The sequence below is a fragment of the Gouania willdenowi genome, chromosome 6 (assembly GCF_900634775.1).
Source record: "Gouania willdenowi chromosome 6, fGouWil2.1, whole genome shotgun sequence".
Classification (NCBI taxonomy): Eukaryota; Metazoa; Chordata; class Actinopteri; order Blenniiformes; family Gobiesocidae; genus Gouania; species Gouania willdenowi.
Genome location: NC_041049.1, coordinates 58,548,035 through 58,565,792, shown reverse-complemented (window position 1 = coordinate 58,565,792; position 17,758 = coordinate 58,548,035). Strand labels below are relative to the sequence as shown.

The 17,758-nt window shown below is 38.6% G+C and overlaps 2 protein-coding genes across 2 annotated transcripts in view; one reads left to right on the top strand and one right to left on the bottom strand.

Moving 5' to 3' along the window:
* The window catches only part of vps4a (vacuolar protein sorting 4 homolog A), a 19,088-nt gene extending 1,330 nt beyond the window's left edge, over window positions 1-17,758 (bottom strand). The window contains exons 1-11 of the mRNA XM_028448896.1: window positions 17,633-17,758; window positions 17,323-17,543; window positions 12,655-12,766; window positions 10,972-11,116; window positions 10,808-10,869; window positions 9,835-9,954; window positions 7,697-7,853; window positions 4,800-4,948; window positions 4,622-4,703; window positions 1,502-1,721; window positions 1,287-1,427 (exon numbers count right to left, since the gene is read on the bottom strand). Of these exons, the coding sequence (XP_028304697.1) occupies window positions 1,287-1,427; window positions 1,502-1,721; window positions 4,622-4,703; window positions 4,800-4,948; window positions 7,697-7,853; window positions 9,835-9,954; window positions 10,808-10,869; window positions 10,972-11,116; window positions 12,655-12,766; window positions 17,323-17,343 (1,209 nt within the window). The 5' untranslated portion in view covers window positions 17,344-17,543; window positions 17,633-17,758. The remainder of the gene's footprint in view (window positions 1-1,286; window positions 1,428-1,501; window positions 1,722-4,621; window positions 4,704-4,799; window positions 4,949-7,696; window positions 7,854-9,834; window positions 9,955-10,807; window positions 10,870-10,971; window positions 11,117-12,654; window positions 12,767-17,322; window positions 17,544-17,632) is intronic.
* Window positions 5,118-7,237, top strand: LOC114464574 (uncharacterized). The gene is made up of 3 exons (XM_028448895.1): window positions 5,118-5,864; window positions 6,024-6,306; window positions 6,444-7,237. The coding sequence occupies exons 1-3, from the start codon at window positions 5,578-5,580 to the stop codon at window positions 7,194-7,196; spliced, it is 1,323 nt and encodes a 440-aa protein (XP_028304696.1). The 5' UTR covers window positions 5,118-5,577; the 3' UTR covers window positions 7,197-7,237.

Sequence of the window (17,758 nt, the reverse complement as noted above, 5' to 3'; positions counted from 1 at the left end):
AATCACTTCTGGGTTAATATCACTGATGCAAAAAGCCAAACAGGCACATTTATTTTAAACACTTATTTTAAACACCTGCACAATATGTGCCACTTTTGTCTTTTTTCCTAAAAGGAAGCGCATGTGTCTGAGTTCTGTAGTGAGTGACCAGATTTTTAAAACTCAAAACCGGGACAGTAATTTAACCAAAGACGACGACTGATTTTCAGAAGAAACTATTTGCATATGCTTTCATTTTGAATGAAAAAAGGTCACATAAATTACATTTATTTCTTCCTTCTGGATGAAATGTATTATTGCAACGCCTGAACCAATTTTTTTTCCTTGTAACGTCAGCAGCTCGGTTTGATGCAAAAACCATTCATGAGCTCCTGACCATTTATGGTAGAATGTGGGCGTGTCGAGGGCGGAACATGAAGTGAATTCACCTGCACGAACTTCTATCTGGGCTGTGATTTAGAAAGAGAAAAGTGAGTGCAGGTGAGCTACGCATGGTTTAGCGCATTTTCAGATTTTTGACGTACGTTGCATTTTAGTGTAGATTCAACTCAGTGTTTTATAAATGAAGCCCCAGGGTATTGTTAAATATATTTCCCTTTTTTTCTAACGTTTCAATACTTCACTATAATTTAACAATAATCATGATCACAAATAATTTTGTCATACTCTCACACATGTTTGCTCCACTCCGGTGGAACTTTTCCTGAGATAACCTGGCAAGAGCCAGATTGATATGTAGCCCTCCCTCTAATTCCAGTTCTCCACATCGATCTGGGTCTGTGTCAGGCGAATCCTTTCGGGAACCAGGGAAGGACAGGAACCGAATGCTTGAAGCTGATTAGGCGAAGCGCTTGTCTACCATGATTTACTGCTACAACAACAAAACGACTCAGTTTTGCCGTCTTTACCATTCCAAAATGCACAAAGCGCCTCTCGCTGTTGCTCGTTCAAAAAGAAAATGCTCTAAAACTGAGATTAGAGCAGCTTCCACACGTTCATCCTCCTGCGTCGACATCTTTCTATTTTGATATGGAACTATGCTAATAGCGGTAGCTCAGCTAGTTCTCTTCCCGCAACTGCGCATACTCCAGTTTTGCGTCGGTGCTTCTGCCTTCGTCACACCCTGATGTCCCGCCCTAAACCACAACACTGCCTCATGATTGGTTCTAATCGGTTGGGTGTGGTTTCAAAAGGCAAAGGCGGGAACAGTACAAGATGAATTCTGGTGTTTGTGAACACCAGGAGAGGTTAGAGGTGAGATAGAAACACAGCTGACAGCAGCTCACCATGCACACTATGGGCTCCAGCAGTTTGTCACTAGGCACATCCATCCAGGTCATCTCTATGGCTGCAGGGTCACCAGGTGAACATGGGGTCAGCAGGTCGTCCACCATAAACTGGTTATTACTCCGTGAAGGACCGCGAACCTTCAGAGTCAGAAGAACAGGAATGACTGGGAGCAGAAGACGTGGGTTGGACCTCTTTGTGTCGCCTATCTCACCTTTTTGAAATGAGTGGCAGACTGAACTTTCCTGACCGGCTGCATCAGGGCGTCCCTGACGATGATGCTGATGTCGGCGCCCGAGTAGCCGTCGGTTTTGTGAGCGAGCTGCCGGAGGTCGGCCTCGCTCAGGCTGTGAGGAGTGTTTCCTAGATGGAGCCGGAACATCTGGGAGCGAGCAGGCTCCTCTGGAAGAGGGATGTAGATACGCTTCTCAAACCTGCCGTGCAACAAATCAGTGACACACATTTAGTAATGCTCGCTCGCACGCGCACGCGCACACGCACACACACAAAAATTGACAAGAGCGATCAAATCCAAAGAGGATTTTAAACATGCTCAGAACTGTTCATGTTATATTTTTATTAATCAACACAATCAGGTCATTAGCTTTGTAGCTATAAAACCACAGAAGTAATAACATAGACATAAATGATAGATGATATGTTGTTGCCCCCACAGGTCAGCAAAGGCAGTGTGTGAGAACCATAAACAGTCTATCAAAGACAAAGACGGAGGCCTGGGGGCCACATGCAGCCTTCAGTCTAGTATTGCATGGCCCCTAAAGTAAACACACGGAATGACTCCAAAAACATAAATAATGATGAAAAAATACACAAAAAAAACAACAACAAAAATACACAAAATGACTCCAAAAACATACAAAATCACAATAAAACGACACAAACAAAACACACATTTTCCCTCAAAAACCAAGGTCAATACAAATACATACAAAAAATATAAAAATATTAGGGCTTGAATTTTAATGCGTCAATTGATATTGATGATTATAATATTCTTCGGATTTTGTATAAAGCCAATAAGAAACATTGCCAAAGAATATCCAAGAAAGGTTTTAAAAAACAGAAAGTCAGACATCTTTAAAAAAAACCCCAGCTTTAACTCAAAAGCAATGGAAATGTGTTTATGGAATGCACTTCAGAAAGAAAGAAATGAGTCAGGAACTCTATTTAATAAATGTTAAATAAGTATGAAAATTAGATTTGAAGATAAATAATATGAGATGTGAGTTAATTGATTTGAGCAAACATGAAAACGATGGTTTTGTTTTTTTAAAAAATGTTTTGATTATTCTTTTTTACATTTTTTTATTTTATTTTACTTTTTCTTTTTGTGAATCTTGTAAATATGCCACAGAAAATGCTTTAAAATATCTATAAATGTGTAAATATTTAGAAGGTTGAATATTAATAGACGGTATTGAAACTGAGGCAATCATAATATTCTTTATTCATTACATTACATTATGTCAGCACTCAGCAATCTAAATTATAAACAATATTTTGTTGTTTAAGCTCATTTATTGTTTTCATTGATTCAGTCATTAACCAAAATCCATTTAATATGGAAAAACGTTTTTTGTCCGTGTCAAATATTGCTATGCAATTAATTTAGATAAATAGACAATAATTAATTAGTCTCTAATGAATTAAAATTAATTAAATTACAATTATTAATTAGTCTCTAATTAATTAGATTTTTTTTATTTATTTTTTTTTTAATCGAGTTCACCACTAAAAAAATATACAAAACGACATTGAAAATAAAAAAAAAAAACAAATACACAAAATAACTCATTACATAAAAAAAACAACAAATAGACAAAATGACTCCAAAAACACACGACTGCGACAAAATGCTCAAATTGATCATTATTCTAAATGCTGACATGAATGTTAATAATGTTGCGCTCGGATCATGTGTGCCCCCTGCTGTCATAACAGTTTCCCACCTCTGGTCTATAATGTCGACTATGTTGATTTTGTTGTTTAATTTTTTTATATTCAGTTTGAACTCTGTAGTCAAATAAATGTAACTTTAATAATTATGACAATAATAATACAATTATGGATAAAATAATAATTACTGGTTATCATATTGATCTCCTGAATCCAATACTGGCCACGGTTACATGATGTTTTTTAATTCCGAATTAGTTATTCAGAATTAAATTATTCGGAATTAAAGTGTTCTACTTCGTGTTTACATGGAAATAGTAATTCCCGAATTGAGGTTACATGAAAAACCGGTTTATTCGGCTTTATTCGCTCTGGGGGTTGGGAAAGGCTCTGATTGCACAGGGGGAGAATGACACGTGTCACGTCTATCGGGATAAAAACACACAACAAACCTTTTCTTTTCGGCTCCAACATAGAAGACCACATGAGAACTGTTTTTAAGCAGCAGCTGGACAATAACACACGGGTTCACTTTTCTCCGTGAAGCAGAAGAGAGAGAGCAGCGGAAAAGGGAGATAGAAGACCGTACTTTGGTCAATCAAAGCCAGCGGTTAATGCAACAGCTGTTCTACCTCCACTATACAGGACGATGAGTGAAAAATGTACTTAATAATGAACCGCGCGTCAATAGCGAAGCTCTGGTGCTTCATGCCTCGATGAAGCCTGTTCCGTTTGCAAGTCAGTGTGTCCGTGTGAATGTCTGCATATTCATTCTTCCGTCCGTCCACTCTTTTCATTATATCCATGTCTTCTAAGGCTCCTATTAAATAAATAGTCTTGGCTGGAGTCCAGGCGGCCATCCTGGACTATGACATCAGCGCGTCATCGCGGTAAGTCACGCATGCTCAGAACGAGGGGAATTAACTCAAAGCGGAATTATGTGTTTAGAAGAATTGTAATAATTTAATTTGAAATTAAAATCAGAATAAACCAGCACACCTAGATTGGATTTAAGTTAAATTCGAAATTAAAATTGCATTAGGTATTGAGCGTTTACAAGATCAGTTTAAAGAGGATTTAACTTTTATTCTGAATTAAAGAGGAATTAAAGCTCCCATGTAAACGTGGTCATTGTGTATGGAATTGTAAACTAACCAATATATGGACTTTTAATGCACTTTGAAATTGTTTGAAAGGACACTGTAGAAAAGTGCATATGAACATGCACAGTATTAATGTTTCAGAGAAGATGATCATTATTATTATTTCATTTTTGATTTGTAAATAATGCATCACTATGACAGAATGCAGCTTCAGTTTAGTTTTTTTAGTCCTTCTCAATTGACTTTCAATGCTTTGTCTCTGTGGTATTAATGTGTGTTTTGTGGCAGGAAGTCAAACTGTGGTGATCGCTGACCTTCTACGAATGGCGGCGTCGAGCACCCAGGGGATGTTTGTGGCTCCCAACACCAGAATCCCATCATTGTTGTTCCCAACACCTGCGAAACCAAACCACTTCAGACATTCCTCATTTATTCAAGACAGAAGACACGCTGTGAACTGTTCCATATGAAACCTGACTTCTCTGCACTCACCCTGCATCTGGACCAGAAACTCAGTCTTTATGCGGCGCGCAGCCTCGCTCTCGTTCTCGTTTCTGGAGCCGCACAACGAGTCCACCTCGTCGATGAAGATGATGGAGGGTTTGTGAGTTCGCGCCAAGTCAAACAAGTTCTTCACCAGCCTGAATGAGACGAGTAAGGACAGAAGAAGGGGAATGGGACAAAGCTCATATTACACTGGGCATTCCACATCTACTATACTGCAGGATGTAAAAACTTTGTGTGAATTCAGAGTTTTACGTTTGACAAAGTCTCTCCGATTTATTGTGACCTTGTGTTTTCCTGAAATGTAGCATTACAGTTTTTCTCGATTGCTAAAGCACAATTTCTAGATCTCTGAGCACAATGACCAGTTGCCTAAACACTTTAATAAATCTGGCCTCTAGTTGGCTTAACTATAAACACATTTCACCTCAATCTCCAATTTCACAAAACTCTGAACACATTTGCATTTGCCAAAACACATGTTGCAGAACTCTAAACACATTTGCACTGCTCTAAACACATTCACACTTATGCTAAACACTTTCACACTTGCTAAAACACACTTTTGCTCACACAATGCAAAATGGTAGACTCAGACATCAAAAGTTGAACACAATGAAAGCACGGGTGTCATTGCTTAAACACTGTGACTCAAAATTGAAGACACATGTGACACCATCCATATTGGCCGCTTGAGAATGCACAACGACTCAAAATTGAAGACACCTGCCAATGATGTGACAACACCTATATAGGCCAGTTTAGAATGCACAGTTTGCTGAAGGTGCCAAACGGCAACAGAATGTACAGAGGCGGAGTTCGTGTCAGAGGAGGGCGAGGAGCAGGCCAAGGAGGGCGAGGAGGGAGAGGAGGAGTGCAAGGAGGAAGAGCAAGACAACCACGTACAATCATCACAGATGAAATGCGAGCTACTGTCATTGACCATGTCATTGTCCATGGAATGTCACTGAGAGAAGCTGGACTAAGAGTCCAACCCAACCTCAGCAGGTTCTCAGTGTCCACCATAATTCGGGCATTCAGACAACACAACAGGTATGTACTGTAGTTACTTTGTCTAAATGTTTGTAGCCCACAATCTAAATTGGTTTCACCACATTACGTTTGCTTTGGGAGACTGGACATTTCCATTGATGTTTGTATTGTAGATTGTAAGTCTTTTTTTGAAGAGTGAAAGCATATTTGTTTCTATAGGGTTGAAAGATTGCCACATCATGGTGGAAGGGCTCCCCTATTTACAGCACAGCAAGAGATCCTCATTGTGGACATGGTCCGGGAAAACAACATCATCAGACTCAGGGAAATAAAGGAGAGAGTCATAGCTGACAACATAAATTTTGGAGGTATTGACAGAGTCAGTTTGGCCACCATAGACAGAGTCCTCCGTCGCCAGAAGCTACGCATGAAGCAAGCTTATAGAGTTCCCTTTGAGCGTAACTCGGACAGAATCAAAGAGCTACGTTTCCAGTATGTGCAAGTAAGTATACATACGGGTATACAATGTTGATTGTTCACAGTACAGTGGGTGTACAAGCTCACTGTACTGCACAGTAGCCCACAGTGTACTGTAGTACTCCTTCTGTGACACTACCCATACTCTATTCATTTCCACAGAGAATCTTGGGGTTGGACGCCATGATGAGACAACATGAATACATCTTCCTGGATGAGGCTGGCTTCAACCTCACCAAGAGACGGAGGAGAGGCCGTAACATAATTGGCCAAAGAGCAATTGTGGACGTTCCTGGCCAACGTGGGGGGAATATCTCCCTATGTGCAGCCATGACCTCAGAAGGGCTTCTCCACAGGCAGGCTCTCCTTGGGTCCTTCAACACCCAGCGTCTCCTCACATTCCTGGGAGACCTACGGGACATCCTGATTGACCGTGAGCAGCAGAATCTGGTTCCAGCACAGCCTCCTCCCATCTATGTCATCATCTGGGACAACGTCAGTTTTCACCGCACCAACCAGATAAGAGAGTGGTTCAATATACACCAACAATTCCTCAATGTATGTCTGCCACCCTACTCACCTTTCCTCAACCCCATAGAGGAGTTCTTCTCATCATGGCGGTGGAAGGTGTATGACCGGCAACCATATAGTAGAGAGAACCTCCTCAGGGCCATGGACCTGGCCTGTGATGATGTGGGGGATTACTCAGGCTGGGTCCGGCATGCCAGAGCTTTCTTCCCCCGCTGCCTGGCGAGGGAAAACATAGCCTGCGATGTGGACGAGGTCCTGTGGCCTGACCCCACCCGACGACGTGATGCGCAGGCCCGTGCACAGTCCCCCGCACAGCCCCCCCCACAGGCCCCCGCACAGGCCCCCCCACAGGCCCCTGCACAGGCCCCCCCACAGACCCCATAGAACCTCTTTACTGTAAGAATTTGTGACATGTATCCCCATGTATGCTTTTGTTCTCTTTTGAAATTTGTTTTGGAAAAAGTATGTTTGTACAGGTTGTCAATAAATGAGGTTCTATTCCCCTAAAAATAATCTGTGACTTACTATTGATTACTATACAGATGTGATTACTATACAAATGATGGGGTACTGAGAACATCACACCCTGAACATTGTGTTTTCAATTTTTATTGAAGTGTGTGATAGATATCCAATAGTGTTTACATTTTTGCAAGCGGTGAGGACCATTTTGTTGTCAAAGTTTGGTTTTGGCCATAGGAGCAACAGTTTTGTGGTGAAAGTTTGGGTTTTGGAGTGAGAGTTTCGTTTTGTAAAGAGACTGCGAGTTTTTGTGGAGCTAGCTTGAGAAAAGTGTTTTGTGTTTAGAGTTTAGAGAAAATGGAGGGCAGTTTCCTGAAATGTGTCCTGACACTCGAGAAAAACTGTAATCATCAGAGACGTACTTCTCACTCTCTCCTAGCCACTTGGACATGAGGTCTGAGGAAGAGACGGAGAAGAAGGTGGAGTTGTTGGCCTCCGTAGCCACAGCTTTAGCCAAATACGACTTCCCGGTTCCTGGAGGACCGAAGAGCAGGATTCCTCTCCATGGAGTTCGCTTCCCTGGGAGAAAATAGACACAAGCATTAAAACACACACACAGATGCGTGTGTGCGTGTGTGTGTGTGTGTGTGTGTGTGTGTGTGTGTGTGTGTGTGTGTGTGTGTGTGTGTGTGTGTGTGGTAGCAGTTATTGGAAATATGAAATAGACAGTGGAACCGCTTTAACATACATAAATAATGTTTGTATTTAATGATAATCTGTGTTGTGGATTGGATTAGACCAGAGATTTGCAACTTTTATCCTAGTGGGGGCCACAAAAATGTATTAGTGTGATCTGAGGGCCACACTACCACCATTAATAGCAGCATTTAGAATAATGACCAATCTGAGCACTGATACAGGGAACAACTAAGGTTTTCGTCTATTTTTGTTATCATTTAGTACATTTTTCTCTTATTTTGTGTGTTTGTTGTTTTGAGTTTTTTGCTGTCATTTTGCATAATTTATTGTCATTTCTGTAGGTTTTGTCTGTCATTTTGTGTCGTTTTGTTTTTATTTTATTTTGTACATATTTATCCTATTTTGTGTGCGTTTGTTGTTTTTATATTTTTCCTGTGGTCAACATTTTATGTATTTTTGTTGTCGTTTTGTATATTATTCTATAATTTTGTGTATTTTGTAGTCCTCATAAGTAATGTGTGCATTTCTATTGTCTTATTGTGTTTTGAAGTCACTTTTGTGTATTTTTGTTATTGTTTTGTAAATTTTTCTATACTTTTATATATCAATATTTTATATATCTGTATTTTTGCTGTTGTTTGAGGAATTTCTTAAAGTCATTATGTGCAGTTGCTTTTGTGGCTGCACAAAATTAGGCTTAAGGCTGCTTTTGGCCACCAGGCTGCCAGTTGTCCATGCCTGGATTAGTCAATCTTAATGTTGACTAAAATTATCAGAAAAGTATTCACAGGAACAAGTATGAGCAGACCAATCACTGCATGTTGCTGCATGAAGTATAATTAAAATATAATGGTCAATACATTTCACTTGTTTAGCACTAAACCACCACTTCAGTAGCCTCCATAATCCATTCACTCACCAATGGAGACAGACAGAGCTGCTATGCTAGCTGCTAATCCTCAATTAGCAGGAACTTGGGGTTCAGTGTCTTGCCCAAAGGACACATTACAGGTAGAATCTTGGAATCAATCCACCAACCCTTTACTACTGTCGCCAACAGCAAATACACAACAAAACAATATTTGTTTTAATGGAAATAAAAATTATAAAATTATTTTTTTCTTTTAAAGGGCCCATGTTAAGCTAAATCAACTTTCTGTGCTTTAAACATGATAAAAGTGCTATTAGGGCTTCAAACAGATGCCCAAAGTGTTTTTTTATTGATTCCCTCAATCGTTAGTTAGAGGGTGATTTGCTCCTTTCTTACTGCAGGGTGAGCCCAAACACCTCGCTCCACTTTGATGACGAATTTGACGCGGCACTGAGCTGGAGAAACCGCGCCTGCAGGAAGCTCTCTGCCGTGATTGACATGTAAACAGACAGGCCCACAAAGGTGAGCATTTCAGCGTCCTTTGCGCAGTGCGATGTATGTATTTTCTACTGTCTCGTGTTTATAAAGCAGCATGAGCTCGGCTACGGAGTGGGTGGGAGGAGGGCGGGCCGTCCTCTGGACCTACAGTACGTCACCATGCGGGGAAGAGAAAGTCAGTGTCCCGTCTATAGACACGCCCACTCATGAATATGCATAAGTAGGCCGCAAATCAGCCTGTTTATGTAGAGTTGGACAGAAAGTGACTTTTCAGAGGCTAAAACTCTGGAAAACAGGTGAGTTTGGGAAAATAAACCTCAAATACTACATTTTTGGGGTTCTTATAACTAATGGAGATGGGTGAAAAATAGCATGACATGGGACCTTTTAGAATAAGTGTCACATTTGAGGTAAAAACACTACATGATTTCCTTCACAACGACAGTGTATTATAGGCCATTGGCTGTCAACAGGTTTATAAATAAGACCAACCTGTGAAGAGATGGGGGAATTTAATGGGTAGGATGACAGCTTCCTTCAGGGCCTCCTTTGCTCCCTCCAGTCCAGCCACATCGTTCCACCTCACATTAGGCTTCTCCATCACAATCGCCCCTACAATCACAGAAAGCTTTTCAATAAGGATCATGCTCAAATGCTTCCATATCATGGTGTGTATGGCAGTATCAGTGAAGCAACTGGACACAAAGAGTGACGGAAATAAAGGTTTGTTTTTATCTTTAAAAACATATAATTACAACTTTTATTATAAAAAAATAATTTAAAAAAATTAAAAAGTCAGTCATGAGGTCAAAATTATAATTGGCTGACATTGAAAAAAAAAGATAAGCAAAGGATAATTGAATATTTAACAGTACTATTTATCTTTCTTTATCTTACTGACACAAGGAATATGGAGCCCAACATAATACACAAAAAATGAATTCCAAAAATGCACAAAATGACTAATAAAACATAAAATGACAACAAAACAACCACTCAAACAAACAAAAGGACTACAAAAACGCACAAAACAACAACGCATTATAGAATAGCTCCAAAGACACACAAAATTACACAAAATGAAAGGAAAATACAGAAAACAACCACAAAAAGATAGTGTGACCCCCAAAAATGCACAAATCGAAGGCAAAAGTGCAGAAAATGACAGAAAAATACACAAAATTCCACCAACACAAAAAATAAAAACATACACAATGATTCCAAAAACACACAAAATGACCAAAAAAATTTACAAAACATCAAAACCACAAAGAAAACCCCCTTTTCCCCCCTGTGTGTTTATGCTCTGATTGGTCATTATTTTAAATGCTGAAATTAATATTGATCATGTGGCCCTTGGATCAGATACAATCACATGTTTGTGGCCCCAGCTGTGAGAGAGTTGCCTATCGCTGCACGTGAGCATGAGCATTTGAAGGTCTGGATTAATGCTGGCTCTACTCACCCATAAGCTGCTCCTGCAGTTTCTTCTTCTCTGGGTTTTCCCCCTCACTGTCACTGTCACTTCTGTGAACACATTTCAACAACAACAACAACAACAACATCAATCCAATCAGACTCTTCCCACTCGTGATACAAAGTTAGCGCGATAGGACAGAAGCAGCATACTTGTCATTGCTCTGCGCCTCCTTGACGGGCTTCTTGCCCTGTTTGTCTTTATTCTTCAGGTAGTCCTTGAGTTTCTCTGCTCTGTCCAAGTACTGCATGCACTTGGCTCGTATGCTCTCCTTCGCCTTGTCGCTGTGGGCTTCATCTAAAGGAATAAAGGAAAAAAGATATAGAGAAAACTATAGCTGCGATATAAAACAAGATATGAATAAATGCAGGAATTTTTACCAAATGACTCGAAAAGAGACGTTCTGACTACCAAACTACAATTATTAACCAAGAAGAAACCTTAGTAACAACTGGACACAAGTAAATAGAAACAAGTCAATGATTAAAGAAATCAATTATTAACTAATTTTATAATGACATTTTTAGCTGCATTGTGGCTAAAGAAGCGATATGAACCAAAACTCACATCTCAATATTTCTTCTCATAATGTCGATATACGATATTAATCTTGATATGTTTAAAGGACCTACATCCCTGAGAAACCCTCAATAATCCTGCTCTCTGAGCTGCTTCTCTGCTCTCTTCTGAAAAATGAGCGGTTCAAATTCTAGTGATGTCACTAGAATTATGAACCGCCTCCTCCAGGAAGTGCCGCGCCTCCACGGTGAACACTGCAGTGTTGGCACCCAGGGAGCAGACATCGTATCGCCTTTGACTTGATCTGATGTGTATGTGACCCAATGTGACACAACGGTTGAGGTGATAAACAAATGATTATCACCTTAAATGCACTATTCCTGTATTTAATAAAGATGAGGAGGAGAAGAAAGTAAATTAACAGCTTAAAACTCAGGTGAGTGTTTGAAGCTGCTGCTGTTGATGCTGGATGAACACACAGCATGAAGATGGATATTTAAACGGCTATTGTGTGAGTCCATATGTTTTACTGTAATGTGTTGTTTTTTAGCTGAAAACAATAACAACAGTGTATGGAAAGGAAGAAAAAATCACTTTGGTGATCACTGATCTGCCTCAGAGCGAGTCATGAAGGAGCCTCGCAGGCAAGTCAGTGCATAGATACGCCCACTCATGAACATGCATAAGCAGGCAGCAAACAGCCCGTTGGTTAGAAAGAAACTTTTCAGAGGCTAAAACTCTGGAAAACAGGCGAGATTGAGAAAATAAACCTCAAATGCTATGTTTTTGGGGTTCTTAGAACAAATGGAGATGGGTGAAAAATGCATGATATGGAACCTTTAACTCAATAAAGTCTGAGCAGAAAACAAAATTCTGTGTTAAAGTTGCAGATGAAAAATGCCACATAGGCACATTTATTAACAAACAGCTGATAAATATGTGTCACTTTTGGCTTTTTTTCCAATAAGGGACAGCATGTGTGAGTGAGTTCTGTAGTGTGGCTTGTTTAGATGAAGGTCTGGTTTAGGACGCACTCAGAAATCCATCTAACAGTGCTTTTCATACTGTTCTGAGATCGAAAGCAGCGACTCCTAAAATGAGTATTTTAATACCGAATAAAATTGTAAAGGAGGACACTGTTTGACTGTACTCTATGAATAATATGAAATACTTGTATGGTGTGATTTCTACTGTGTGATTGTATAAATCAAAAAAAGTTAAGACATTTAAAATACATCTTGATATTGACATTTTCAATATCGCATCGATATATGTTGAATGACGATATATTGCCCAGCCCTGGTGCCAATGCTTACATTTGATAGCGTGTAGGAAATACTCCACGGCATGCTGGTATAGTCGCAGGGCTTCCTCATAGTTCTTTGATTTGTCCTCCTCTGTGGCTTTGGTGACAAGGTCGATCGCTTTCTGAAGCAAATACAGAAACAGAACGGTTTATATGAACCCCCTTTTATAAATCTGACAACCCTCTGAGTCAAATACAAAACAGCAGCTATGGAATAGAAAATGTAAGACTTTGATTGTGTAAAGTATACTGTATAACCAAAAGTATGAGGACACCTTAATGAATATGATAGATAACTAAGGCTGAAGTAGGGCTGGGCGATATATCGAATATACTCGATATATCGCAGCTTGTAGTCTGTGCGGTGTTGAAAATGACCATACCGTTAAACTCGCGGACTTTTTATATTTTTTTTTTTTTTTTTTTGAAATGTCATCTTAATGACAACATGCACTAAAGGGCACTATTTGTTTTAAAATATTGTAGTGGCATTATGTACAAAAAGTGCACTTTAATTTTGTGTTTTGAAATGCCATGTGAGTTGCATCCTGCACTAATGTCTTGTTTTGAAATGTCTCTGTGACAATTTTGCACAGAACGTGCACTTTCTGTTGACAATTTTATGTTTGAGCCACTCACTGTTTAATAAATACAGTTATGTCAACTTTGACTTAGTTGTGATATCCCCTTTTTTGCATGAAAGTTTATATATTAATGCAGTATGATCAAGAATGTTTTAATGTAGACATATAGAATCATCATACTGGTGTGATTTTGTGCATCAAAGTGTTAATTCAAGGGTAATGCAAAATATCGAGATATATATCGTGTATCGTGACATGGCCTAAAAATATCGCGGTATTTATAAAAGGCCATATCGCCCAGCCCTAGGCTGAAGGATTAATTACATTTACAATAATATCCCGATATCATAAAATGTGATTTTCTATTCACAAAGGCTGCAATTTTGTATTTATTTTTTTGTCCTGTCTTGTACTGTCCTGTTAAGTTCAGAGAGTGTTTAAGAAGTGCAGTCCACATGTTTCATGAAACGTGAAGTTAGATATGTTGAAGAGGTAAAGCCTGAGATTTGTTTGTTTTATTGTTGTAATCTGTGCTTTAAAATGTATATTTTATATCTATTTAAAGTTTAAATATATCTGAAATTGTTTATTATGAAACAGATTGATTTATTGCTTGTGTTCATTGAAAAATACATGACAAAAGGCCCTTGAAAAAATAATGGCATATTAAACCGCAATCGCAATATTGAGGGAAAAAAATTGCAATTAGATTATTTTCCAAATTCATTCAGCCCTGTAGATAACTGAATAAATTAGCCGTAAATCAAGGAAAAACCAAACCACATATGAAGGTGGACCAATCTGTATTTCATCTGCTAAATAATATCCCAGCTGCTGCGACCAGTTGAACTGACTGTGGCCACTGGTCACAGCAAAAGTCCACCCACAACGTGAGAGGAATCATAACATAACCTAACCGCTAGAGCGGATATGGTCTCCTCTGTAAACGGTCACATTTACAGACCTTGGAGTCGCTGTTAGCTAAGCTTACCAATAAACGGGAAGAGATTAATCACCTTTATAATAAGTGCTGACTAGGCCACTGGGAGTGAGGCCCAAAGGCCAAGGCAGGCTGACTTGATAATACTGAATCATGTTTTTCTGCAGTCAGTGCCTTCTCCTCGCCCTTCTCTCTCTCTCCTCTGTTTCAGGTGTGGTGAAGCTGATGATGGCAGTTCCTGATCTGTGGTTCACAGCTCAACTAGTCTGAGACACTCTGATGTTCTATCTCTCCATCCTATTCTGTTGGTCCTTCTGTCCACTAACCCCAACCAGTCGACGCAGATGGCTGCCACCTCTGCACCTGGTTCTGCTGGAATGACACGATCCAGCCTTTTTCTGAAAGTAGCCAGTACTGCACTGCATTTGCTTTAAGGCAGGATTCCTTTCAATACACAGATTTCCACTTTCCACAGAAACTTAAGCTCAGGAATGTTCGGAATACTAAAAGTATAAACTTTTTCATGGGAATTATTTATTGAAAATAAACCGGAAATTGGGAATAATTTTAAATAACTGTACCGCTTCAAAACATAAAAATAAGCACCCAGAAAAAATAATATAATTAAAAACCATAACATTTCAACTAGGGTTGCAAAATACCAGTATTAAAGGTTGGCCCTCAACAGAGATAATAAATATATTATCTAAAATATCAGCATCAGTTGTTGAAAATCACTATCAAATTCCTGTTGATTCTGATAAATAATTCCAATAAGAAGTTATTATTTCTTAATATTACCAAGCTCAAGTTCCTGTGAAACTTCACCGGTTATTTTCCAAAAGTTTACATAGCGCTTTTGTGACACATTTCAATATCGAAACATCTGAAATTCCTGCTCATGAAAAAGTAAAAACTTTTTAGCAATATTCAAGTGTTTTTTTTTTTTTTTTAATTCAGATGTTTCCATGACCAGTTTTTGTTGCATTATTTAGATTTAGTGCATTTTTAGGGGTAATAGAAAGTAGGGCTGCTTAATTAATCAAAATTCAACTACGATTTTGATTATTACACCCAACGATTACAAAAATAACATAATTGAAAAAAAACAATAATCAAAAAAATAAATAAATAATATATATATATATATATATATATATATATATATATATATATATATATTACATGTTTTATTCGCTAAATAAAACTAACCCACTATTTCAGACATCTACAAATAATAAAGCTTGGCAAACACGTTATTAATACTGAGTTGTTTAATCCATAATCCAAACTACTCCCCTCCGCCCCGCCCCTCTCAAAGCTAAAGCTTGCTAAACTTGCAGGCCAACCTGAGGAAAGTTGTTGCTAGTGGTCTTGAAACATGGCAGGAGAAATACAGCAAAAACACTCAAATTCTCTGATATGAGAACACTTTGGGTTTGATGATAAAGACCTAAAACAAAAACACGTGCAAGAAGTGTTTTGTGCAAAAGTGAACACACTTGATTTTAGTGTTTGAAGGATTTTATGTATGTTTAAAGAATATATTTTGTTTTTGGGTTTTTTTGTACAAAAAAGAAATAACTTTTTGGTTAACAAATAATCATTTGAATAATTGTGACTTCAATTATGACTAAAATAATTGTGATTAGAATTGTTTCTATAATCGAGCAGCCCTAATATAAAGTTTGAAACACAGTTATAGAAAAAAAGATCAGATGTGAGATGGCCTAAAGCTGCAGATAGAAGAGACTGGGAAACAGTTATGGGCTTGATCACCCTGTAGCTAACCACCTTTGATGAGGGTGTCTAGTGTTTAACACCCCGTGATTCAAAGGAACACTACTAATGATGCGTCCCATATCTGAGACACAGCTCTCACGCCACTCTCAAATGATAAACCTCATGTGACTACCATCTTTTGGTACAAAGGACGGTTTAACATCAGGTCTCGTTTAAATCATTCTGATTCTCCACTGACAGTTTTGGATAATTGGATAATTTCATGCTACAAACAACTTTTTTTTTTTTTGTCATTTTCTCTTTCTTTAGATATACTATAATTTTTTACTGGTGTACAAAACAATGTCTATATAAATATGAGATAGCAAGTTTGGCATGGAGGAACGTGATGATTGACCTCAACCTGATTAAACACATTTGTGATGAATTTCAGCAGAGAACGTGAGGCAAACCAAATACATAACATAACATAACAAACACCGAAAGACCAGCTGGACTCTTTTTTAAACCCAACAAATTAGGAATTCATTGTCTTACAGTTCATGTTGTTGAAAGTTGAATTTCAAATACGTGTGGCAAATTAGAATGTTACAATTGAATTAGTGTTTGTCATTAATCACCATTAGCCCAAAACAATGTATTTCCAATGATTTCCCCGCTTATTACGTGTTATTATTCACAATTTTGTACGCTTTAATGATGATTCAGTGTCTGTGACGTCTAGGCCACAGCCCAGCTAACGGGCTAACTGTACCGTTATAAAGCGCTGTTAGCCACATAACATTAACACTCCTCTTCTACGTCTCCGTTTGTAGTTCATAAGTCAATATGGCTAGCCTTAAATTAAAAAAAAATAATAATAAAATAACAGCTACTCATCTATTACATCGGTCTTAAGGTTTCGCAGTGTTTTAAATATCACGCTAGCGTCGTTAGCAGAATCAGCTGTTTAACCCAGGGAGAAGCTCAGGATAAGGCTAGCTATAGCTAAGGCTATTAGCATGCGCTAGCCTACAAAAGCTAATGGTTAAATTACTCATTACTATAATTTCATATATTTTAAATAAAACTGCCCCAACTCCCTAAAATTGTCCAGGTATTTACCCACCGACATAAGGCTCATTTAAAACGTGTGGTTAACATAAACTAACGCACCCAAGTGGACATCCATGGCACCATTGTTTTGGTTCACAGTCGAGTTGTAATATAACAATGATAAAATAATAATAATAATAAAAAAAACCCACAACTAATAAACACCTTTGTATAAATTTAATTAAGAGAGTGTCGTTAGATTGATGTCATGTCTAGATTTCTCTGCAGAGTGCTGTGCTGATTAAATTACACAATAACACATCTCAAAGGTGTTCTCTGAGGCTGATGGATGCTAACATGCTAACATCCAGGCTACCTGTAGTGTTGACGTTGTCATTTCATCTCAGGGTGTCTTCCAGACGTCTGTCCTGCGTGAATGTGAACGCGAAGAGAAGTCTTCAATGATCCCGTGTGCTGGATTCCGACATGACAAACACTCAGTCCGGAGCTAAAGGGCAGCTAGCGGCTAGCAGCAGTGACAGTTCGGCGACGGTACTGGGTGGTTAGCTACGAGCTAACGGAGAACCTAACCCAGACCTTCAAAGTACAACAGAAAACACAAAAGACCTTCTATAACAACACTGATAACACTATAAACACGCTTTCATATTGTTTTTCTCTCTCACCTGTATCAAATATATATATAATCTTCACGTTTCTTTTTGTTTAAGTATCGACAAAAAATTGCAAACATTTATTTTGAAGTTTGATGTTCCGGTTATTGAGCTAAAACTTTCTTACTTCAATGTATT